Source organism: Vidua macroura, chromosome 15 (assembly GCF_024509145.1).
Source record: "Vidua macroura isolate BioBank_ID:100142 chromosome 15, ASM2450914v1, whole genome shotgun sequence".
NCBI lineage: Eukaryota > Metazoa > Chordata > Aves > Passeriformes > Viduidae > Vidua > Vidua macroura.
This window is the reverse complement of record NC_071585.1, coordinates 1,993,466-2,018,245: the sequence shown is the minus strand read 5'-3', so window position 1 is coordinate 2,018,245 and position 24,780 is coordinate 1,993,466. Positions and strand designations below refer to the sequence as shown.

General features: G+C 50.8%; 1 protein-coding gene and 1 long non-coding RNA gene across 3 annotated transcripts in view; one reads left to right on the top strand and one right to left on the bottom strand.

The window, feature by feature from the left end:
- SIL1 (SIL1 nucleotide exchange factor) overlaps positions 1-24,780 on the top strand; it is a 98,850-nt gene that overhangs the window by 55,118 nt on the left and 18,952 nt on the right. For both annotated transcript variants that reach the window (XM_053991168.1, XM_053991167.1), the window contains exons 5-7: positions 4,230-4,326; positions 6,531-6,722; positions 11,180-11,301. In XM_053991168.1, the coding sequence (XP_053847143.1) occupies positions 4,230-4,326; positions 6,531-6,722; positions 11,180-11,301 (411 nt within the window). The remainder of the gene's footprint in view (positions 1-4,229; positions 4,327-6,530; positions 6,723-11,179; positions 11,302-24,780) is intronic.
- On the bottom strand, positions 679-1,268 carry LOC128814874 (uncharacterized). Its single transcript, XR_008439493.1, has 2 exons — positions 1,159-1,268; positions 679-1,045 (listed from the first exon to the last, which is right to left on the bottom strand). It is a non-coding gene; the product is annotated as an uncharacterized LOC128814874 (long non-coding RNA).

Below are 24,780 nucleotides of genomic sequence, written 5' to 3'. Positions count from 1 at the left end.
GCAGCCCAGATCCGGGTCCCGCAGTTCCCAAGGCTGCCATGGCCTTCAGAGCACGAAGGTGGATTTGGCATGCCTGTGGCCCGATGCCGCCTCCCGGTCCAGGAGTCCCCGTGGCTCCAGCAGCAAGGGTGGCTGAAGGCTTCCTGCCTGCTTTGGGCCATTGCTGCAGGGGCCACTGCTGTCAGAGCCCCCTCTCTGCTGCTGACAGCTCTGCTCCTGGGGACACTGCTCTGGCCCAGCCCAGGAAGAGCAGCAGTGCCCAGTGCCAGGAGTGGTGTCGGTGGGACCCCCTGTGCACAGGGAGCCCCAGCCCCGGGGTGGCCGTGCCAGCCCCGCCAGGGACCTCCAGCCCCGGCAACCCAGAACAAGTGGAAAGCACAAGGGTGCAAACGCCGCCTGGGCCCAAAGGCATTGCAAAGAGAACTGAGATTTTAAAAAGAAACAGTATTTTTTTTCCCAAAGATAGGCAAAAGCTAGGATTTACAGAAGATGTTTCATTAGGACAATCCTTATAAAAACAACAGTCTACAGAACATGTTTACATGGGTGCTTATAGACTAACAAACTTCCAAACATATTTACATGGGTACCTATAGTCTAACAAACTTCCTAACGTATTTACATGGGAGCCTATAGGGTAACAAACTTGCTAACATATTTACATGGGAGCCTATAGGGTAAGAAACTTTAAAACATATTTACAGAAAACCTCTAAACCTAGAACGTAATTACAAAGGGGTCATATCAGTGTCCATCATCTCCCTCAGTCCTGGAGGAAAGGATGCAGCAGCGCTGGACTCTGCTGCCAGCAGTGGCTCAGGTGGGCTGGGCGTGGGAAGCATCTGCTTCTCTTGCTCGTGGGGCTCCATCTTCATCCGAGGACCATGGGCTCCTCCTCATCCTTCTCATCAACCTCCATTTCCTCGGTGTCGTCCTCCACGTCCACCTCCATGTCCTCGGCAGTGTCTTCTGTGTCCACCTCCATCATTTCTTCTCCATGCACCACCATGTCCACTTCCATCTCCTCCAGGGTGTCTCTGACCGTCTGCAAGAGGCAGCACAATCTCACGCTGGGCTTGCTGTCCCACCCCATCCATTCCCATCCATGGCTGCAGCCTGCCCAAGCAGGGTGCCCCCCTCCCTGGAATGGCACTGTACCTCCACTGGGGCAGCAGTGCCCATCCTGCCGGGATTGGCTTCAGAGCAGGCGTCAGGAAAAGCCCAGGCAGCAGCAACAGCTCGGCACTGACGGGCAGAGCGAAGGGCGAGGGAGAGCTGGCCGCTGGCAGCAGGTGAAGTGTCTGCTGTGCTCGTTTCCAGGACCTGGACCTTCCTCCTGCAACACGCTGGGAGCTGTGATGTCACAGAAGTTTCAGGGCCACTCCAGACGGAGAGATGGGGATCATGGAATGATCAAATCCTTGAATGCTTTGGCTTGCAAGGGCCCCTAAGGATCATCTGCTTTCAACCTGAGCAACTTCCCACCACACCAGGTTGCTCTGGACCCTGTCCAAGCTGGCCTTGGATGTTCCTGGCGATGGGACATCCACAGCCTCTCTGCACTGCTCCCTGTGTCAGGGACAACCACCCTCCCAGGAGAGAACTTCTTCCCATCATCAAATCTATTCCAGCTCTTGCAGTTTGATCCCATTCCCCCTTGTCCTGTGACTGCAGTTCCTGAGAAAGAGTCCTCTCCCACTTCCCTGTAGTTCAGGCAGTTCCTGCAGGGTCCCACGTGCGGCTGACCCTGCAGACAGGAGAGAGAGAAGCCAAGCTCCCAGAGAGAGAAAATGGGGAAAGTGACAGGAGGGAAGAGAGGGAAAAGGTAGACGTGGGCCCATGGCCCCCAGCAGCAGCAGCACCCACAGGCCCAAAGCCCCCCGCCCCCTGCCCAGCACAGCCTGCCCTGCCCCTCCAGCTGTCAGCTGAGTGGGGGACAGGGGCCAGTGGCCGCTGCCAGCAGCAGGAATGGGGGCAGGGTGAGGATGCCCTGGCTTGGCTTTTGTCTCTTGATCAGTGCGGGCGCAGGGCAGTGCAAGGCGGGCTGGCAAGCGAAGCCCGGAGCCTTTGGAGGCTCCAAGCCTTAAACATCAGCCCCTGCAGCAGCCCAGATCCGGGTCCCGCAGTTCCCAAGGCTGCCATGGCCTTCAGAGCACGAAGGTGGATTTGGCATGCCTGTGGCCCGATGCCGCCTCCCGGTCCAGGAGTCCCCGTGGCTCCAGCAGCAAGGGTGGCTGAAGGCTTCCTGCCTGCTTTGGGCCATTGCTGCAGGGGCCACTGCTGTCAGAGCCCCCTCTCTGCTGCTGACAGCTCTGCTCCTGGGGACACTGCTCTGGCCCAGCCCAGGAAGAGCAGCAGTGCCCAGTGCCAGGAGTGGTGTCGGTGGGACCCCCTGTGCACAGGGACCCCCAGCCCCGGGGTGGCCGTGCCAGCCCCGCCAGGGACCTCCAGCCCCGGCAACCCAGAACAAGTGGAAAGCACGAGGGTGCAAACGCCGCCTGGGCCCAAAGGCATTGCAAAGAGAACTGAGATTTTAAAAAGAAACAGTATTTTTTTTCCCAAAGATAGGCAAAAGCTAGGATTTACAGAAGATGTTTCATTAGGACAATCCTTATAAAAACAACAGTCTACAGAACATGTTTACATGGGTGCTTATAGACTAACAAACTTCCAAACATATTTACATGGGTACCTATAGTCTAACAAACTTCCTAACGTATTTACATGGGAGCCTATAGGGTAACAAACTTGCTAACATATTTACATGGGAGCCTATAGGGTAAGAAACTTTAAAACATATTTACAGAAAACCTCTAAACCTAGAACGTAAGTACAAAGGGGTCATATCAGTGTCCATCATCTCCCTCAGTCCTGGAGGAAAGGATGCAGCAGCGCTGGACTCTGCTGCCAGCAGTGGCTCAGGTGGGCTGGGCGTGGGAAGCATCTGCTTCTCTTGCTCGTGGGGCTCCATCTTCATCCGAGGACCATGGGCTCCTCCTCATCCTTCTCATCAACCTCCATTTCCTCGGTGTCGTCCTCCACGTCCACCTCCATGTCCTCGGCAGTGTCTTCTGTGTCCACCTCCATCATTTCTTCTCCATGCACCACCATGTCCACTTCCATCTCCTCCAGGGTGTCTCTGACCGTCTGCAAGAGGCAGCACAATCTCACGCTGGGCTTGCTGTCCCACCCCATCCATTCCCATCCATGGCTGCAGCCTGCCCAAGCAGGGTGCCCCCCTCCCTGGAATGGCACTGTACCTCCACTGGGGCAGCAGTGCCCATCCTGCCGGGATTGGCTTCAGAGCAGGCGTCAGGAAAAGCCCAGGCAGCAGCAACAGCTCGGCACTGACGGGCAGAGCGAAGGGCGAGGGAGAACTGGCCGCTGGCAGCAGGTGAAGTGTCTGCTGTGCTCGTTTCCAGGACCTGGACCTTCCTCCTGCAACACGCTGGGAGCTGTGATGTCACAGAAGTTTCAGGGCCACTCCAGACGGAGAGATGGGGATCATGGAATGATCAAATCCTTGAATGCTTTGGCTTGCAAGGGCCCCTAAGGATCATCTGCTTTCAACCTGAGCAACTTCCCACCACACCAGGTTGCTCTGGACCCTGTCCAAGCTGGCCTTGGATGTTCCTGGCGATGGGACATCCACAGCCTCTCTGCACTGCTCCCTGTGTCAGGGACAACCACCCTCCCAGGAGAGAACTTCTTCCCATCATCAAATCTATTCCAGCTCTTGCAGTTTGATCCCATTCCCCCTTGTCCTGTGACTGCAGTTCCTGAGAAAGAGTCCTCTATCTATTCTCTGTAGCCCCTTCAGTCACTGGAAAGGTGCTCGTAGGTCTCCTGTGGCTCTGTGTACAATGCTCATAAGCTGAAATCTCCAGGTTGAAGCTTGCAAGACATCAGCAATGATTTGGTGGCACAGGGTTGCTTCCTGTATTGCAACATGAAATTCTGAGATATTGATTCATTAGCTCTTTGCATTGTGGTAGTACTTGAGATTTTGTGTCAGCAGAACCCCTGACTGTCAGGCTGAGGTTTCTGCAAGCCCCACAGAGAATCCAGCACTCAGACCAATCTTTTCCTGAGCATGGTGTTTTTTTCCTTCCTTTCCTCCTGTCCTTAGCCATTGCTGGAATGTCACAGTGAAAATAGAATATTTAATATATAATAGAGGCAGTTGTTCACTCGTAACATGTTCTGGTTTGTTTTGTTTCTTCTGCAAGGCTGGGCAAGGTTGATGTTGATGCAAATTCATTCACATCTAAGGAGCTCCAACAGGCCTTGGCTAAAATGAAGGAAAGTGAGAAGGCAGAAAGGAAGGTAAGTTTCCTGTTTCTAAAGCAATGCACAGTGCAGGGAGGTGAACACACCCTGTTACACACTGCAGAAATACAATGGTTAATAAGATTGCTTGGAAGCACTGTGCAAACTAATCTTGTGGTGCATATGGACCTAAAATACCTTTGCTAACCTCTTAGTGATATTGTTCCCTGGCTTTTCTGTATGACTCTAAGATTCTGTGAATGGTTTGGGTTGCACAGGACCTTAAAGCTGGTCCACCTTCCACCATCCCAGATTGCTCCAAGCCCCATTCAAGCTGGCCTTGAACACTTCCAGGGATCCAGGGGCAGCCACAGCTGCTCTGAACAATGTAATTTATCTGCAATTTTTCACTGCAGCTCAATTCACAAAAATGTCTGCAGACCCCAAAGGGAACTGGTTTGCATCTGATGGTATTTACAGAGGGTATTTCCCTTTCACTACTCTCCTTGCTTTCTGTTTCCAGCCTTGTGCCCTGGATAGCAACACCCAAATGGCCATGGTGAAGCAGGGGCTGACGTTTCATTACACAAAGCTCCAAGTTGTCCATTTAGTTACAAACAACCCACAACCCGAAGTAAATAGGTGGGATGATGTGTGACTCATCAGGTGCATCACAATCTCTTTCCCTTCTCCCCCTCAGCAGCATTTCCTTAACCCTTGCTCCTCCTGCTGCCTTGGTGTTGGCTCACTCAAATGAAAACTGAAAGAGGAGTCAAGGCTCTAAAGTTTTGGTGTCACAGAAAGGCTTTTTCTCCCCTTATGTGGCAGTATGGCATGATTTCATTTGCTGGGAGATTATTTCCGTAGCAGCATTGCTGATTGATTGCAGGGCTGCTGGAAATGAGGATCATTGAAATGCAAAAATTAGTGATACTTTATTAGGTGAAAATAAGCCATATTTTAACCCCCCCACTAGAATAGCTTTTGTCCCAGCAACTGGACTAAAAGCAGCTACGTCTAATGGACCTAAAGTATTCCACTGCAGTCAGTGGATTTGCAGAGGGCAAATCCATCCTTGAAGGCTCTGTGTCAGAGGAGATGGAATTACACTGTGCTCCGGCAGAGGCAGCTCGGGGTGGGGCGGGTTGGGTGTGGTACCTGTGGTAATTTGTCATTCCACTGATACAGCTTTCACCTCCATTGCTCACTTGGTTTTCCTCCAGCCCTTTCCGATCCCTCATGGGGAGCAGGACATGTGCAAACCCTCCAGCTGGGGCTCACTCTGCATACAAACACATCTTGGTATTTGTGACAAATCCCTTCCAAAAAGGGCTTTCTGCCTTTCTCCTGTCCTTGGGGCAGCCCAGCTCCAGCCTGGCCTTTCTGCTGCTTCTGTCCCCTGCAGCAGCAGGCTCTGTCCCCAGTGCCACCAGTGCTAAGGTTCCTGCACCTCTGGGGCTCTCTGAGATCTCTGACAGATCCTTTCCTCCTCACCACATGTTTTGTGTCAGCTCTCTTGGTTCAGGGCAGCCCTTGGGGTGCTGTTACTGTGAGGGAGATGAGCCATGCTCAGGACAGGCTGTCTGCTGGCCAAGCCCCGTGGCACAGCACGTCAGCTGCCCCCAGCTTATCACTGCTCCTCCTGCTTCCCTTTCTGACAGCTTCTGTCCCCACACCTCTCCCTGGGAGACAGAGCCTTCCTGGGATGTGTTCAGTGCTTGGAATGGTGAAAGAGTCTTTGTCTGTGTCCGAGATCTCCTTGGAGTCAGTGGGCACTTTGGGCTGGACGGGACCTCTGGAGCTCTCCAGTCTCATGTCCAGTACCTGAGAGGTTCAGCTGTAAGGTCAGGGAGGTGCTTCAGGGGTTTTTGCAGCCAGGTTTTGAGAACATCCACTTGCAGGCAAACAGAGAACAGCAGTACTGCTGCCTGTGGGCTTCATGTTGAGCTGGATGGAAATGGGATGCAAAAATGGTGCACAGATGCTGTCGAGATGTAGAAGTGGTGCACAAAGCCCTACTGCTCACTCATACTGTGGGTATCTCACAGTTAACTGGGTTTCTGGGCTTCTCAGAAGGACCCTCCAACCCTGCCCCTGCACCTCTGATGCACAGCTGCACTTCTGATGCACAGCAATAAATCCATTGGCACAGACAGCCAGGTTCCCTTTGTGAATTTGGGGCTGGCGTTCCTTTCTGTGTCTGTCTTGTCTCTCTCTTCATCTCCTATCTTCACATCTGGTTTCCTCCTTCTGTTTCCAAGGCCCGAGAGGAAGAGGTGAGGAAGAAGTTCCGGCCCATAGAGCAGCTGAAGGAGGAGTTTGAAAAGCTGAACATGAAGATAGAAACAGATTATGAAATTATGGTTAAATTAATCAGCAAATTCAACAGCTCTGCCTCCACGCTGGATGAAAAAGTCGCGGCGCTTTATGATCTCGAATATTATGTTCACCAGGTAACAAGAATGCCTCAGTAACTACTGTGTAAAATCCAGGGGATACAGTGTCATAAACGGGGTTTTATTTTTCTTATCAGTATCAGGTAATACAAATTGCTTAATTACCATAATCCTGGGACAATAACAGACAGCAGAGGACTAGTGCAGGTTTATTTTATATCCAGGTTGGAATTAATCATCGCTTGTGCCAGGAGCCAGCAATATCCTAGTGGTTGCCTGATTTGTTGTCTGTTCTCAGGCTGGTTTTCTTATCCTCACTTTTTCCTCTTTTATCTCCTTAATGTTACAAAATGGGGTTTTAGCTTCCATTTTTGGGTAAGTAGAGTGGTGGCTGCTAAGAAAATAATTATTTTCTCTCTGCTTCCATGGAAAGCTGCTGTGATTGATGGTAGGTGCCCTTACATCAGTTCACAGAGAATGTCTTTGTACCAGGGAAGGCGACAGCCACCCAAAACCCCCTATTTTGTCTTGGTGTGAGTAAGCAGTGGCAAGCAGAGCCTCGCTGTGCTAATTAGCTCTGTGTGAGGGTGAACATATTTCCTGGCATCTCGCTTCCTCAGGTTTGTGCTCACACTTTTCCCCCCTCCCTCTGATCTCTCTTGCTCTGCTTTCAGCTCGCACATTCCTTCCTCCTCTTGGATGCAGCTGCAGGCACAGAGCTCTGCTCCCCTGGGCTTGGTGCCTGCCTTGGTGCCACCCCTGGGAGGGTGTCTGGGCATCCAGCCTCTGCTCTGCTGTGTAAGAAGGGACTTGGCTTCTCCCTCCCCAGTGACTGGGAGAGTCTGGAGTGCACTGGGACAGTTTCCAGTGGCACTTTGTCATTTCAGATGGTGAATAAAACAACTCTTGGGAGGTGCCAGTGCAATCCCTTTCACTGGAACACCACTTGTTGAGCCAAATGTGGTATTTTGGGGGGCAGGTAGCTGAAGTGTTGCTGCTGTGGGAGAGGGAGTCCATGTGCCAGCTGATAGAAGTGTTATTTACAGGGCTCTTTGTCTTGAATTTCCACTCTGAATTGCTGTTGTGGGCATGCAGAGGCTTCCTTGCTGTTTGTTCTCCCTGCTTTTGTGTCACTGACAGCATCTGTGTGACTCAGAGAATAACTGTGAACAATAGGCACCCAAAGAGCTTCATATTTGTACTCAGGGCTAATCTTGCCTGATTAAGGGTGCCAGAGCATCAGGCCAGCATGCTAAAAAAGCAACCCCCAAATGCCCTGAGATGCCTTGGATTCCAGCACAAAATCCCTGCACAGGATGGGACAAACAATTTCAGAATGGCAGAGGAGCAGGGACTGGAGCATCAAAGGGAAGCACATGCAGCATCAAAGGGGTCAGAGAGGGGGAATGGCAGGAGGCTGGCGGGAGCACAGGGGCTCCTTTGTGCGCTGATCACAGCGCTGCTCTGTGCCCGCGCTGTCGGGGCAGATGGCTGGGCAGCACCTTCTCGTCAGGCAGGAAGCTGATAAGAAATATGACTTGTCTCTAAGCCAGCATGGCTTTTCCTCCTCTTTCTTCTTCCAGTCAGTTGAATGCGTCCAGAGCATTATCTCTGCTTGGGACTGACTTTAGCAGCACTGGCTTAATGTAATTACTGAACAGCAGCCAAAGGATGCTTGTGCCGCATAACCCTGGAAGGGCTGAACTGTCAGGACTCCTCGGCAGTGTGTCACAGCCCTGCCGTGGGAGCAGGGGATCCTTGCAGGTGTGGGTGGCCCAGGCCACGTGTGGGGCCACTTTGCTGGTCCCACCTTTTCCAGCCTCCATCAGAGCGGTACTGTGCCATGGCTTTTCATAACTGTTCAGCTCCCAGCCATCCTACTGCTGCCTCCAGGGCACGGGATGCCCAATGGAGTGGAAAATGCCATGCCCTGGAGGGTGTGCAAGCAAAGGCTGCTCCCTGCTCTGTCATGGTCACCCTGGAGCAGCGGGTGTAGGGCAGCTCGTGCCTCGGAGTGCGCCGTGGGAGCTGTGGCCGGTGCCCAGCCTGGGGAGATGCTCCCTCCTGCCTTTGAAGAGTCAGCCCAAGGGCTCTGCCTTTGCTCAGCTTTTGGTTGCCAGCTCTGGTTTGCTTCTCTTCAGCCACGATTCAGCTTGGCGTGTTCGGGAGCCTGTCTTGGAGAAGGAGTAGGAGGGTTTGGCTTGCTGGGTTATCTGTAACGCATAAAACCCAAATGCAAATGTGAAGAGGGCAGAGCGTAACTCATAAACAGCATTCACAGTGCTTGCACAGCAGTGTGTGGAGCCAAGACCCGTTCTCAGGCATTACAGGCTCTTTCTCTCAATTATTTACTCTGCTTATCTGCCTCTTTCCTCTCCTCTGACATGCTACACCATCTCTCTCTGCTAATTTCCTCTCCATCACGTGCAGTTGACATGCTCCTTTTCCTCGCTCTTATTTTCTAACATTTTCTCTCTCACCTTCCCTCCCTATTTTCTTTCCCCTCCAATTCAAACCTGCTCCCTGAATAACTGCTGTCATATTTGCTCTTCTCCCATCCCTCCCCTCGCCTGTTTTGCCTGTGTACTTTACTCAAGAGCTCTTTTGATCTTTGGTTTTTCTTCTGTGCTGATTTCAGTGGACTGAAGCGAGGTAGGAGCTGCTGCCTCACAGCATCCGCTGTTCCCCAGAGAGGTTAATACCTTCAAGTTGTTAAGTTTGGGGATTTTGTTAGTTTTAGAACTGGAGCTCTCACGACAGACTCTGGTTAAAAAAGATAAACACATCTTCAGAATAAGCTTTACAGCACAATTTACACAATTCTGCCATTGTGGTGTCTTGCTGATGCCGGGGCAGCACGAAGGACTCTGGTGCTGCTGAGGTTACAGCAGTGGCTGGTTTTACCTCACCAGGGGCTGGATGCAAATTCTTGCCTGTCCATACGTTCCCTCTCATGCAGAAGTCAATGTCCTATTCCAGCACTAAACCAGTTTTTATAGAGGCTGAGTAATAAAAGGACCCACTGGCAGCTGAAATTGGGTTGCTGCATAGATTTCTTTGTAGATAAAGATGGGTCTGCAGAAAAGTGAGAGATCTGGCAGGCCTGGTTTATAGGAACAGTTAAAAGAACAGCATCTGAAAGCATACAAAAGCTGCTGCAAATCCTGAATCAGCCCCAGCAGACCTGCAGAGAGCAGCTTTGCAGAGGGACAGGTGGGTATTGTCCCGTTGGGGAGCAGAGATGAGCAGGAGCTCCCCAGGTCCTGCTTTGGTTGGTAACGACAGATCCGTAGGACACAAAGCTTCTTCCTTTTCCTGGGTACCTGAAATAGCTGACTTAGGGCCAATTTTGATGAAGGTACGTGGTTGAGATAAATATAATACTGAGCATGAAGTCATTGACTAGAAGAGTGTCCCACATGCCCTGGCTTGTGGTCCTGTCCCACCCCATCAGGGGGTCGGCTTGCCCTGCTGATAACTCATTTTTATATTCTGTTTCCATCTGCCAACGATTGCTGTTGTCTCCCTGTCTTTCAGGGAGGAGAAATGTCGAATTTCTAAACCTGATTTTTCTGTGCAGGCAGTTCTGAGCATTCATGAGATCCCCTTTTAAACTGAAAAAAAAAAAAATCATTGAATACCAAAATGCATCGATTTGACTTTGGACTGAATTTTGTACTTGAAGTAGTTTGTGCTGTTTCTCTAAATTTTGTCTGTGAGCACTCAGAGCCTTTTCTGATCTCCTCTCCAAGAGCAGATGCCCGCTGGGACTAAGCCTGGCTAGCCCCTGATCCACTTAGAGCCAGAGGCTGATGAATCCCCACTAATGTGTAAACTTTTCCCTACTGGCAGTTAATCCATTATTGTTTGCTTAGAAAAGTCAATGTGGGGCTGCTCCCTGGGGAAGCTCCTGGCTGGCCCCTCCAAGCAGGGACTGGATTTTCCTTCCTTGTCCATGGGAAGTTGTTGAAGGAACTCATGGAGAACTCCCAGAACTGCCCATGCTTGTCACTCCAATGCCACCTGTGCACCCTGTTGGTGCTGACAGGCTCCTAAACATCCCTGACTCCTGGTGCTACAATTACAGCATCAATTAATTAACTTCATTTGCAAAACATGCAATTCCCTGGGTCCCCAGTAAAGGCCTGCTCAGGGGAGAGCAAAGAGCTGGAGTTTTTTGACATCAGCAGATATATCGAGTTTTTGACACCCCCTGAATTACCAAAATACGTGTCAAGAGCAGTTTTGATAGCTATAATCAAAGTATTTGAGTTTCCAGCGATGCCTTCTAAGTGTGACAATGTCCTCCCACGAGGACACTGTGCCTGTGCAGCCATGGCATCGCTGCTCGTGGGCAGGGCTGTGCCGAGCTCAGCCACAGCCGTTCCCTGGGAGTTTTTAATTCCTTGTAAAACTCCCTGCGGATCAGAGCAGCAGGGAAGGGATGCTGTGGGCGTGAAGGGAGGTTCTCCAGGGGCTGGGGGTTTGTGCTGATGGAAGCTGCTCTCTCCCAGGTGGACAATGCCAAGGATTTCCTGTCCATGGGTGGGCTCCGGCTGGTGATCGATGGGCTGAACAGCAGCGAGGCCTCGCTGAAGGAACATGCTGCCTTTGTCCTGGGAGCTGCCCTGTCCAGGTGAGACCTGCCCTCAGCTGGGCTCTGTGTCCCTCTCCAGCTGCCTTGGCTTATGTCTGATAGCAGAGACTGAAAGCTGTGTTGTGACACACCACAAAATTGTCTTGTCCCCTTCCTAGCCCTTGCAAAACCCATTTCCCCTTTTCCTCAGTGTGTCCTTATCTTGCTCATTGGACATAGCCAGAAGTAATGTGATGTCAAATCTATGATTGTTTCTTGATTTCCCTGGGCTCCCTGTTTGTACAAAGTCCAAGGGGGAATAATTCTCTTTCTCTCCTGCTGACAGCCCTCACTGGGGGAAGATGTGATGAAGGGTACAGTTGCAAGCACTCCAGTGAGCACCTTTGTCCTTCCTCATCCTTGCTCCTGGGCTGCTCCAGGATGGCAAGGTGCTGATCTGAGCAGCTCCTGTGGTCTTCAGAGAGGGGTTTGGGCCCCATGGACACGTGCCCCTGACATCAAAGGGCTGTTGATTAGACATGGGGTCAGGAATAAGGGTCAGCAGCCAGAATCCAGAGGAGACTGACCTACAGGATGTTTGAGGTTCAGGGGAAGGAGCCTGCTCTGCCTCATGCTGGGCTATCATGTGTAGTGCTGCAGGAGGTATCCCATGGGCTCCATGGGTTTTCTTGGTGTCCCCTTTTTGATTTATGGGTTTTGGGGCTTTGCAGGGGGTGTGTTGCACATTAAGAGGTGCAGAGGCTTTAGAAATGCATTGGATGGACTCAATCTTCAGGATCAGAAGTGCAGAGTGAAAATTGAAGGTCAGGACTGTTTTATCTGCATATTTCTACACCTAAAAATACAGTCACCTTCTCTAGCATCATAAATTATTTATGGCTTAGTCTAACACATGGTCCACAGACCTGCATTTATTTGGCAATCTTGTATGCAATGCAGTTGGCCCTCAGCGTGTGTGGAGTGATGGGGTCTTGTGGACAGGAGCAGGTACCCAGATTTATACCAGGAAAGGATCCAGCTTCTAGTCTGAAACAGAGCCTGACTTAGTGGTGACAGGAAGATATATCAGAAACAAAACCTGCTCTTCATATTTTGGTGTATCTCAGTCTTTGAAACAATACCGGAGTGGTTTGCTCAGGTTCTTTATGTAGACTCTTTCTACATACAGAGAAGATCATGCAGAGGGTTTGGAGACATTTGCAGGTAACTTGTGAAATGACAGGAGCTATTAAAGAGCTTCCTTCCAGATGTACCTGCCATGACTTGGTCAAGACGCCAAAAGATTCATTGACTTATGGTACCTGACAGTGTAGCAGTGGCCACGAGAGTCACACTTTTGTGTAGTATTTCTCACTCAAGTGCAAAAATCTTTGGAGAGAACCTCTCATCTGATATGACAACATTAAACTACTGCTTTGCAAACTTGTGGACCTTTTTTCTTTGAAGGACATTCTGGCAGATGGTAATTTGGAGTGGTTTGGATGATACATTGTCTGAGAGCTCTGCTCCAAAATGTGAGGGATATTATGCCTTGGTTTGAGTTTGCTTTTTCTCCCCTTGCTGTGCTTAAGCTTTCTCAGTAGACACCTACATGCCAACTTGTCTGCTGTGTGCTCACTGCTTAATTCGTTTGTTCATACATTTTCTCAGCTTACTCCATGCTCTAGTTAAACTGTTGGGGGCATTTCAGGTACTTCACACAGCATTTTGTGTTTTTCTGAGGGCTTGTTTTTTATTTCCTTCCCTCATGGTTGTTCCTGGGAGCCTTAGAGAGGTTGTAGGGCTCTCCAGTAAATTCCCAGAGGTGTCACAGCTCGCTGGGCTGTGGGGACATGATCTGATCTGTGCTTGTGTGCCTGGGGCTGGTGTCAGATCCTGTGCTGGATGCTGAGCCTGGGAAGCAGCAATGGCCTGCTGCTCACCAAATGGGTATGTGGCCACCTCCCAGGTCTCTTCAGGCAGGCTGGCTCAGGCCAGTGGTTTCAAGCCAGGCAAACATTCCCAGAGGGAAATCAGGGCATGATGATAGCAGCTCCAGAGCCTGGCAAGGGAGGTCAGTAACTCCTGGCACAGCTCAGTCTGGAAGAGGGAGTTTGGCATTGTCTGTAGACAAGTGTTTAACACAGGAGGAAACCACTGGACACAGAGTGATTCCAGACGTGCCTGGGTCAAATCCAGAACTTCTCAGCTCTCAGAAATACCCAGATCTTCTCCAGGTTTGCATTGTCCTTAACTCTGCTCAGGTAGTGAAGCAGGTAAGGGATGGAACAAGCAGCTGCAGCACCCAGGTCCTGCCTGCACGTGGTCCTGCCAGGACCTGGCTCAGAGCTCTGGCTGTGCTGGAAGCCCATTGGAATAAAAGGGTTTTCCAGGGGGTCAGCATCTTCAGCCAACAGGCCAGGAGGCTGGCCAAGACTTGGATCAGCAAAGGCGGGAGGAGGAGAAGGCACAACAGGGCCAGCTCAGGATTTCTCCTTCCTGATATTGCTCCTATTTATTTGGCTTAAAGCAGATTTGAAAAGCAGCCATGGCACAGCATGACTGGGACCTCGGGGCACAGGGTCCCAGATCCAGCTGCCAGGGTCTGACCTCCTGGCATCCATCTGCCTCTGGGAGCCTCTGCCATAGGAGAGGCAGATTTCTTCACCTGACAGGGAGAAAATCAAGGTTTCATCTCATGTTTCTCTTATATGTCCTTCACTTCAGGCATTTGGGTTTTAATTGCTGAGTCTGTGACCAAATCAAACATCGTTCCATCTGGTGGAGTTCTGTGAGCAGTGCCCTTATTGCAAGTCTAAAACCTCATCACTCTCTTTACTGTTTTTAAGCCTTTAACAAAATGTTTTTCCATTCAGCAGTTTGCAAAAGTAAACTTCATTTGAACAATCCTCAAGTGCTCTGATTGCAAATAAAAGTTAAATGCACTAACAAAAATAATTGCTAGGCATGTGGGGTTGTACATTTAGGTATCCATAATTCACTAACAGTATATGCCAATACACAGCATTATCTGGATTTCCAGTGATTGCATTAGCATAAAAGCATGTTAGAATTTATCCTGTGGTACTAACATTTAAATATATATAAGTATGAAATATTAAGATCCAGCATTTTGGAGGCAAGTGAAACTACTGTCTGTAAAATGTTCCTGCATATTTTGAAGGTACACTCCAGTATCTTCGCATGACAATCAGCATTCGCACCATTGGGTCCAAACACTACAAAAATGTCAATGTTTTATGCAAAGAGGAGCTATATTAAGCTAAAAAAGATTGCTGATGAGAGAAGTGTCTTCTGATGTCCTCTGAGCTATTTACAGGCAGCATCTCCCTTTGTTCATGGCACAGCCAGGCCTCTGTGCAATCTGTATCTCCATGTTTCACAAGACTGGAAATGTTAGCCAGAAAGGATTATGCTTGTGATTAAAACCTCCATTTTTGAAAACTTTACCAACAGGAAACATTTTTCCACACCAATAATTTGAACATTTTAGTATTTTGTAATATAAGGATTTTTGTAATCCGTTTAGAAGGGGAATAATAATTTATGTTGAATACCTTCTTGAAGCTTTATCCCAAACACTCCCCGTGCGCTTAGGGATGAGTTGGAGGTGAGGATGGAGAGAAGTTAAGCTGTGGGACCTTCAAGGCAAAGGGAAGCAGTTTGTATTTCATGGGGACAAGGCAGAAGGCTCAGAAGGTGAGATTTTGGCCTGGCCAAAGTGGGGAACTGGGAGGGCAGCCACTTGTGCAGCTGCAGTGAGAGATTTGTGGCATTTTGGCCCGGCCTTTAAAACCCAGCCCGTGGGATGGCCAGGGACAAGGATGATCTGACATCTGCCATGTGTCCTAGAAGGGCCCAGGACAGTCCCAGCACAGCCTCTGCCCACAAGCCCAGTACTGCTGGGCTCTCACTGTTCCCATTTGGCCCTGAGTGCTGAAATAATGTCACAGGGCTTGGTAAAGGCTTGGGAGTAAATTCATCACTGGTGAGAACTGAAGCATGATCATGTAGCAACACACATGAGTTTTCCATGGATTGTGTTAGCTGTTTCCCGGAGATTAAACCCCTTAAAGGATGACCATGTGCATCCTGAATATCCCATCCAGCATTATTTGTATTACCCAGCTCCAAGGCTCATTCAGAGCTTGGCGCACTCTGGTAAAGCCAAGAGAGGCACAAAACATGTGTTTGCTTCTCCAGAGAAGCCTCAGAGAAGCTCCCTGAGTGATGGGCTCTGATTCCTCCTGCTGTGCTGGAGTGTCCAACAGAGCTCAGCATCCTGGGGTCCGCCTGGTTTTGGTTCTGCTTTCCCATTGTTTTTTCTGAGGGAAGAGGGATGTGGGAATGCTGTCTCCTTGCTCTGTCCATCAGTCCCCTGGTGGTGTCCATCCTCCCAGAGCACAAGACTTTCCTGCTGTGTTGGAGAAGCAGCAGCAGCAGCTCCTCCAGGACGCCTTAAATTCCACCAGATTTAAGGGCTTTGAGTTAGGTCCAGCTGTGCACTGAAACTGGTTGGTGCTCACTGGTGTTAAATAACACAGAGGCCCAAGCAATAAACCCGGGAAAAGTAAAATTAAAGACCTTGCTTCGATGCTGTCTTGTAAGGACATAAGAATTTCTGTGCAGAGAAATAAATCTGGTTAGCTTAACAAGCACTGTCCCTACCCATTTATTTCCAATCCATCTTCATCCCTTCCTCCTCCAGCTTCTCCTTTTACATCCTGCAGCATTTGCCCATCTCTTTATCCACTTTTCCTGATTTTTTCAGTGGCCCTGTTTGCACACACCATGTGTTTGCCATCTCCCAGTTGCAGTAATTCCAGCTCCACTCCTTGACTGCTTATAATTTCTTGCTTTGTAGATTGTCTCCTCTATTTTTATTCGAACTCCTGACTTGTGTGAAGTTATCAGCCTCACTGCACTTAATTTCAAATTAATTTGATTGGGTCACCTCAATTTTTTTTCTGCAATGATAATGAACTCAGCCTATTTAGCCTTTCCCCATTATGAATAACCTTAACAAAAACTGCAGTGCAGTATAAATGGGTGTTTCATCATTGTGGTTAATTACACAGAAGAATAAATCCCTAAACATTTTTCAGCCTCTGAAATCTAACAAGGAAGTGTAATTAACAATTAAAGAGTAAACTGCCATCCTTGTGCTCTCAGGAAGACAAGGAGGGAAAAGTCTAGAATCCAAGATGTGCTCCTGGGTTCTTGGGGAGAAATTTTTGGGACAATGCTGATGGCTGGAAGTGGCAGAGGGTGGGGTCAGGACCTTGTCTCATGCCAGGTGTGTTTTCCCCAGCTGCCTGTGGCTGCTGGAGACTGGACAAGGTGGGATGGACATCTTGGCTTCAGCCCAAGGAACTGGGCTTAGGCTGAGGATGTTGTCCTTTCTGTAAAACATGGGAATTCTGGAGTGAGCTCTCTGAGTTGGGCTGGTGCTGTGAGAGGACACAGAGGTCAAGCAGTGAGGATGAAATGGGAGTGTTTGGCCTCACACCCCACGTGGGCAGTGAGCTCCCACACGCTCCCCCAGCACTGAGCTCCGTGGGCTTCTCCCACTTACCTGGGGCTCAGGCAGGTGGCCTTGTCCTCCTGAGTCCTTCACAGAGCAGTGGGTGCTCCCAGAGCCTGCAGGGCCTCCTCAGTCCACAGCTGCTGGTGTTCTAAGAGCTGTGGGAGGTGTCCTGCCCCACAAACACAGCCCCACAGAACAGCCACTGCTGCCCAGGGCTGTGACAGGCATAGGGAGCACCAGGAAGCTGCTCCAGCAGAGCTTCAGCAGGGAGGGAAGGACTCATCACAGCCAGCTCATGCATTATATAAAACATGTTGTTTCTGTCTCATCGTGTTTAGTAAATGCTCTCTGCTGAAGCCTTTGAGTTATTGTGGTGGTTTCCATTTAAAATACATGTTCAGGCTGGTTACCTAATCACTTTCTGCCAAAAAAACCAGCCCAAACTTGCTGTTTCCCAGTGCAGACGTGGTTCTGTAGCTGGACACAACATGTATTCCTCTGTCTCTTCAGCCACTATTTATTCATCCTTGCTCTCTACAATTCCCTGGCAGGAGGGTGGAGCCAGGCAGGGGTCGGTCTCTTCCCTCAAGTAACAAGCAATAGGAGATGAGAAAACAGCCTCAGGTTCTGCCAGGGGAGGTTTAGGGAAATATTTTTCACTGAAAGGGTTGTGAAGTCCTGGAGCAGCCCTGGAGGGGTTGAAAAGCTGTGCAGATTTGGCACTTAGGGACACGGTTTAGCAGTGAACACGGTGGTGTGAGATTAATGGCTGACCTTGATGATCTTGGATGTCTTTTCCAGCCTAAATGATTCTGTGATCCTATGTTTTCTGTTTATCCTTTTTACTACAGCCTGTACACTCTGCTAATGCCTTCACAGGCTTCAGAGATTTTCCTCCCTAACCACCTACATTACTTTCCTGACCTGCTGTGACTTTCCCAGGTCTTGGCATGTTCTCTGCATTCCCTCCAAGCAATAGGTGTAAAACTCTCCCCAAGAGGAGGCATCTGCCTCTGCTCTTTGCTCAGGGTGTGCAGGAGGCTGTGGCAGCCCATTGTGGTGTGTTTCAGAAAGGAGCTTGACAAAGTGCCTTGAGTAGAAGAAAGAAGGGAAGAATAGGAGACTGGGGGATGAACAACAGGAGTGGGAAATGCAGGATCCAGCCTCAGTGAGGACCTGCTCCCAGCAGGGTTTGGGGTGAACAGCACTGACCCTTATGACTGCAGCCATTGTCTGAGCCCCTACGGGAGGGTGCAGATCCCATCTCTGCCTCTGTGGGTCCTGCTGTCTGCACCCTCCTACCCCTTCCTGATGGTGGCTTTTGTTGGATTTCATTGCCAGCTGGCAGAACTGGGCTGTTAGAGGGATGTCAGAGGGCTGCCCATGCCTCTTGTGGCCTCTCTTCTAGATTTAGCCGTATTTTCTCCCCCACTCCTCTCTTTGTGCTGAGGACAGGGCAGCAGAGCTTTCACAGGAGGCAAAATAACATAAACCAGCAACTGCAGGCTCCCATGGCATCCAGGAACAGCCCTGGGCTGTCCTGACTGAAGAGGGATCAACCTTGCTTCCAGGTTGGCATCTTCCAGCCTACCTGTTCACTTAATAGAGTGCTTTGATAAGCTTTCTCTCATCTGTCTATTCATGTGCTTAAAGATTCATTGAAACAGGTGATTATTCATCCATGCAGACAGCTCCTCAGGCCTTCCACCAGATTGCTGCCAACCTCAGCTGCTTCGAGGCTCTCCAGGTGTTTGCACGGGATGATGAGAGAAAACAACAGCTTACTGGAAATTATCTCTTTCTGAAGAAACTCCTCATCACTGTTAACTACTTGCTCTTCCCTCAGGTGCTGACATTCTGTGTCTTCTTCTGAGCTGGGTTTTGATGTCCCTTTATTTTAGATTATCTTCTTTCTGCTTGAAAGGAGATGTCCAGCAGAGGCCCTCGGAGCAGCCTGGCATGTTTTGGGAGGGGATGATTCCCTGCTTGGCTGCCTGAGCAGCCGTGCAGCCCTCTGAGCCCTGATGCTCAGGGCAGCTGTCTGTGGCCACCTGATGTCCCCGGGGAGCTGGGCCGGTGGCATCCCCTCCCTGAGGACAGCTGGGGTCCCCACCCGAGCTGGAGGAATGCTCTCGCAGCCGCTTCCCACCGAGGCTCGGCCCCTCAGTGCCACTGCGGGAGCCCTGAATAGATTTGAAAACTAATTTGCTGCTCAGAGCATCAATAGATGTACGTCACTTGTCCTTTCTGCTGCATTTAATGAGTTTCCAAGGTACTGCAGCCAGTTCCAGAAGGCTGCCATCAAAGGATCTTGGCTTCCATCAGAATCCTCGTGCCCCTCAGCGCTCTGCACTTCTCACGTCTCACATGTCTCTTATGAATTCAATGCAGAGCACATTGTATAATTTCTTGCAAACATTCTTTCCAGCCTGTCTCTCCTTTTTTTCTGAATGCCTTGAACTCATGGGATGTAAGAGAGGAAGGGCTCTTCCTGCAGTGAGGTGGTGTTAGCTGGAGCCCAGGCGAAATGTGGGTCATGCTAAACATCCTGTCACTGCTGCTCTCCACAGTCATGACTGCCTCAGTTATTCCCTCCCGGTGCTCACCATAACTGTTCCTTTCTTTTAATCATCCTGAAGCTGGCTTTGGGCATTGCAGTCTCAGCTGTCACCATGTGGGACAACACCTCCATGTGGGTGAGGAGGGAGGGGATGTGCCAGTGCTGCCAGACTGGCAGCCAGGGGATGATGGGCACAGCCCTGCAGTGGCAGTTCCAAGGGACAGGTCATTAATCCTTGGCTGCATCTGCTGAGATCAATAATTAGGGCTGTTGTTTTGTATAACGCACCAGATCAACATGAGAATTGCCTTATTGAAGTGGACATGCAGGCCTGGCTGGCTGGAAAGGCCCCGTGGGGGGATTGCAGAGGAAGGAACACAAAACCCAGGTGCTAACGGTGTGCTGACATGTAAATGAGGCTTCCCGAAGCCTTGAGCAGCTCAAACCTGCCATACACGATGAACCACAAGAGTTCTTGGGTTTTATCTATTTCTGTCACTGCAACAGGGAGGGTTGGAGAGGGTTTCTGGGTGCTGGTCCATGCCTGGTGCAGCAGGGTGGCTGCTGCCAGCCTCCCTCTGCTCAGAGGCTGCACATGGGAGCCTGTGTGAGCTCCTCTGCATGTTCCTCCTCTCCTTCTGGAAGCAGGTTGTGTCATATTTCCATACATACTTTGTCATAAAAGCCCCTAAATATGATTGCATGTCTTGCAATGAGCAGGAACTCACCTGAGTTGATTTCCAAATTAATACCCTGCTGCTTTTACTTAACAAGGTGTTTTTCCAAGCTGAGAACAGTAACGACTCTGAGATTTCTTTTTAAAAAATGCATTTTTTTCTCAGGTACTTCATATTGAAATCTGTCTTAATTTCAGTTCAGCTAGTGTGTGAAAACACATGGTGTGGCATTATTAGTCCCTGAAGGAATAAAGACAGATGGAGCCCAAAATGGAATTGGCTTTATGATTAATTGAAACCTTCAAGAGTGCAGTGGAGTCAGGGCTTGGTCCTACCCTGGCAGCACCTGGGGATCAATGCAGTTGGCATGAAGAGCTCAGGGGGAGACATACAGATGTCACCTGGCAGAGCCAGCCCCAAGCTGTCCCTCCCAGTGGGACTGGTGGCTGGAGGAGGGCAGGGGTGGCCCAGGTGTGGGCCGGGGGGAGGGAGGGATGGTGGTGTGTCGGGGTCCTTGTGTGGATGATGTATGTGGGTAATGAGCTGCTATTTCTGCCTCAAGCCTCCGCAGCTGGGCACGATGGCTCCTGTGTCCCTGCACAGAGAGCTGAGCAGGCAGCAGGAGAATGTTTTGAGGCACGCTCCAAAAAAACTCGGGAATGTGGAGGTATGGGAGTGGCATGGGGTCTTGAGCTCTGCTCTGGGTTCCTGCTCCATGTGTGACTTGCACAGTTTCCTCAGGTTTCCCATCCTTGCCTGTGAGAGGGAAGGGAATAATGAAGAAACACCAGGTAGTGTTATATGTGGTGGCTTCAGCATTAGTGGATATTTCTGGGGTCTATAGCCACTGACATTTACAGCATTTTCTGCTGGATAGGAGGAGAAAAAGGTGTTGCAGAAAGGAGAGTTCTCCATCATGTTTTGGGAGCCAGTCCTCCCTGTGCAAACTGGCTTTACTGCTCATGGTGGTGCTTTCATGGTCAGCAAGTCCTGAGCAGCTCTGGAGCTGGGGAGATGCAGCAAGTGAAGGCAAAGTTGCTTTGCAAAAGCAAACTGGGATCTGTTCTGGAGCTATGTCAACACTTCTGTTTGGAGAGAGCATGAAGGGGATGGTCAAGGGCAGTAGTGGCAGCCCCAGGGGATTCCCAGTTTCCCACCTGGTGCTCACTGCTGGTCTGGCCTCTGTGTACAGGCTGTGCTGCCATGGCCCATGTGCCAAAGAGAGGCCTGTGGGTGCCTCCCCATGAGGCAGCTGAATGGGGCTGAGTGTTGAGAATAATTTAAAGAAGGATTTTGTGTGGGAAGTTGAAATTGGCTGTGGAGATGATGATTTAAAGTGTGGACGTGGCCGGGGGCCCATGGCTATGTGCGCTCAGCAGGTGTGTGGGCACTGAACTGCTCTTGCTGGGGCAAACTGGATAACAAATGGCATTCATGGGTCCCTCAGCTGGGAAGAAGGTACAGGGGACATCTCCTAGATGCAGCCAGGACAGTCTTTTCACAGGCACCAGCACCCCTTCCTGTGGTGCAGTAGCAGCCCTCCCACTTAAGAAGGTGATTGGGACCTTGCTAATCGTCCTGATGAGTGGGAGCGCTGCTGGAAATGAGCTGATCCTGCAGATCTGTGCGGAGCTGAGCTAACTCCTGGGCCATCATACCCAGCACCTCACCAAACATCCAGCGTTCGCTCACTCTGACAAATGCAGTTTGATTTTTGTTATCCCTGAGCCCCCCTAGGATGGCAGCAAGTTTGCTGAGGTGGATTTTGTACAGGGAGGAAGGCTCTGTAGCTGAGCTCTTTCTGCAGGAGCTGGCCAGAAGTCGTGGAGAGATACTATATACTATGGATTTTCTTTTCTTTCCCTGGGGACTCTGGGGATTGCAGATCAGCGGATTGTGGATTAGCGGATCAGGAATTAGAAATGCCTTTTTCATTCTTATGTTACACACTAATGAACTGACAAATTTAATTTCTTTAAATCCAGCTATTTCAGCTGGAATTGGAAAAGTCATCTTCTGTCTCTTCTGGTACCTTGAGAATGGCTGAATCCTGATCTCTCTGGGGTCACATCATCCACATTCACTTCTTTGTCTTTAGCCCGTGGCTATTCCAGAAGTGCAGAATGCTCTCCAGGAAGAGCCCATCCCTCGTGGGTGGTTGCAGTGTCCGGGCACTGCCAGGGGCTGCAGCTCTCTGCAGCCACATCTGCCTTGCCAGTGCAAGGAGGGGAGCTCAGCTCCAGGGAGTGGGGCTGGCACCAGCCTGGGGGCTCGGCTTGGCTGTCTGAGTCCAGTAGTAGCAGCTCAGGTATGTCTACCAGGCAGACACCCTGTCAAACCCCATGGCTCTGCCAAGTGTCTCCGTGGCTCAGCACAGAGTGTTTGCCCAGCTCCAGGTGCGAGGTGTGCTTGGCTTAAGTCTGGAATCAGAACATCCTGAGTTTAAGGAACTCACTGGGATCATCCAGTCCAGGTCCTGTCCCTGCCCAGACACCCCAACAATCCCCCTGTGCACCCCTGGTGTCCAAAGGCTCCTGGAGCTCTGGCAGCCTCGGGCCGTGCCCATTCCCTGGGGAGCCTGGGCAGTGCCAGCACCCTCTGGGGAAGAACCTTTCCCTGATGTCCATCCCAAAGCTCCCCCTGCAGCCGTTCCCTCCTTCCCTGAGCTCTGCCCTCGGCTCCTCTGCTGCAGCTGAACCAGCCCAGTGCCCTCAGCTCTCCTCGGGTGGCCCCTGCAGAGCCTTCCCCAGCCCGGCCCCTCCTTTGGACACTCCGGAACAGCTTTGGCTCTCTGATGTTGTGGCACCCAAAACTGTCTCAGAACTCAAGGTGAGACCACTCCAGTGCAGAACAGAGCAGGACAATCCCCTCCCTTGCCTGTCTGGTGATGCTGGGCCTGATGCCCCCCAAAAAGGACGAAAGAAAAATCTAATAGATTTTTTTTGCCCTTGGGCTCATTCCTGTGAACAAAGCTGAGATCTTTCCCTGCTCTTTTCCATCCCTCTGTGGGGAGGGTCCCGTTCCTTGGGCAGCCCCTCCACTGTCACAGGCTGGGATTTGGATGACACTGGTGGCTCTGCAGCCTGCAGTGGGCTCCATGTGCCTCTCCTTCAGCTGCACTGTTCTCCAGGTCTGAGGCAGCACCTCCCTACCCAAACCCTGTGCCAGGGACAGCAGAGAGCAGAAAAAGGCGTTTCTGCCGCTCAAAGCCGAACGGCCTGCGCTGTGGGACCCCGTCGGCGGGGGAAGAGCAGATCCATCATTACCCAGAGCTTTCAATGAGGACTAAACAAAACGGCCCTGGCTCTCCAGAGCAGGCTTTATTCCTGCATTCTGTGATGCTGAAAGTGGGTCTGAAAGGCGGCCGGCTCTCCACGAGCCCCGGCAGAGCCGTGGGCCGGCCCCCGCCGGCAGAGCCGCTCCCGCTGCGGGGCAGGAGCGCAGCCCGGGACATCCGTCACTGCCCGGCTGATGAACGGCTCTGGGGCTGTGCCGATAATATCTTGATTAACAATTAGCATGATGGAACCGGGAAATATATCTCGTTCCTCGCCCCAAGCCGACAGGTGAGGATGGATATATGTTGCCTGGTTGATTGCTGTGCCTTGTTAGAGCCTATTTAGGATTGATTGAAAAGCAGAGGCTTTGTGTGAGGACAGACCTTTAATCTCCTGGCAGAGCCAAGTGCGTTTCCCATCAGGAAGCGTTCCTTCTCTACTGCTTATCTCTAACCCTGCTTTAAACCTGAGCCTGGCGGAGACCAAAAGAAAGGCAGGATCAAAACAAAAATAATTGGGATCGCTGGCTTCCGTGGGCAGTCTGAACCCGTTATTCCTACTTATCAGCTAGTTATTCCTATATAACTCTTGCAAGAGACAATTCAGCAGTGGCAGCATTTCCTTGATGAAAAGCACTCCAATGAAATAACCATGGCAACAGTTGCTGAGGGCTGGCATGGTGAGGGACAGAGATGTGCTCTCCAAAGGACTCCGGGCCCAACTGCCCTGACAAACGGCCCTGCCGAGCACCAGGAGGTGATGTATGGACAGCTCTGTGTGCTGGCTGTTGTCCTGGTGGGGTCCCAGCTGTCCTGGGCATGCAGGCTGCCCCAGTGGACCCAGTTACAAGTCACATTTTGTTAACCTTGGGCATCTTCCCCTCCAGGTGGAAGGGGAGCTCATAACCTGAAAGCTGAGTGGGATCATGATAACACTCAATCAGGAAGAAAAGGCCAAGGAGGGATCCTCAGGGAGGGACACCACCTGTGATCCCAAAGCCATAGAGGATTTCTCAGGGTTTGGATGCCCTGGGAAAGGCTGTGTCTCTCTGCTGGTGGTGCCAGAGACTGGTATCAATAATAAACACTTGGCATGTCTAATTTCAGAGCAGCTTCTTTTTAAACCCACGCTAAGACTGTGTTTGATGCTCTACAGGAGAGGTGGCAGAGGCCACGTGGTGTTGCACATGGAGGAGTTTGGGCATTTGCCTTGAAGAGTTGGCCCATGGTGCATGGAGGAGCCAGCAGAGCCTGGACTGAGGCTGGAGAGTTTGTGCCAAGGGTCCTTCACCCCTGGCTCATGCCCTCCCCCCTCCAGGGGTCTTCTAAGTGCTGTTAGGACCACTCTTGTCCTACTGCTCTCCAAATGCTCTGGTCATAACCCTGGCTGGGGAGCAAGCATCCTATGGGATGAATGCCTCTCAAGTAGCTTTGTGGGCATGGTAGTATTTTTGTTAGGCACTATTCTCTCATTGTT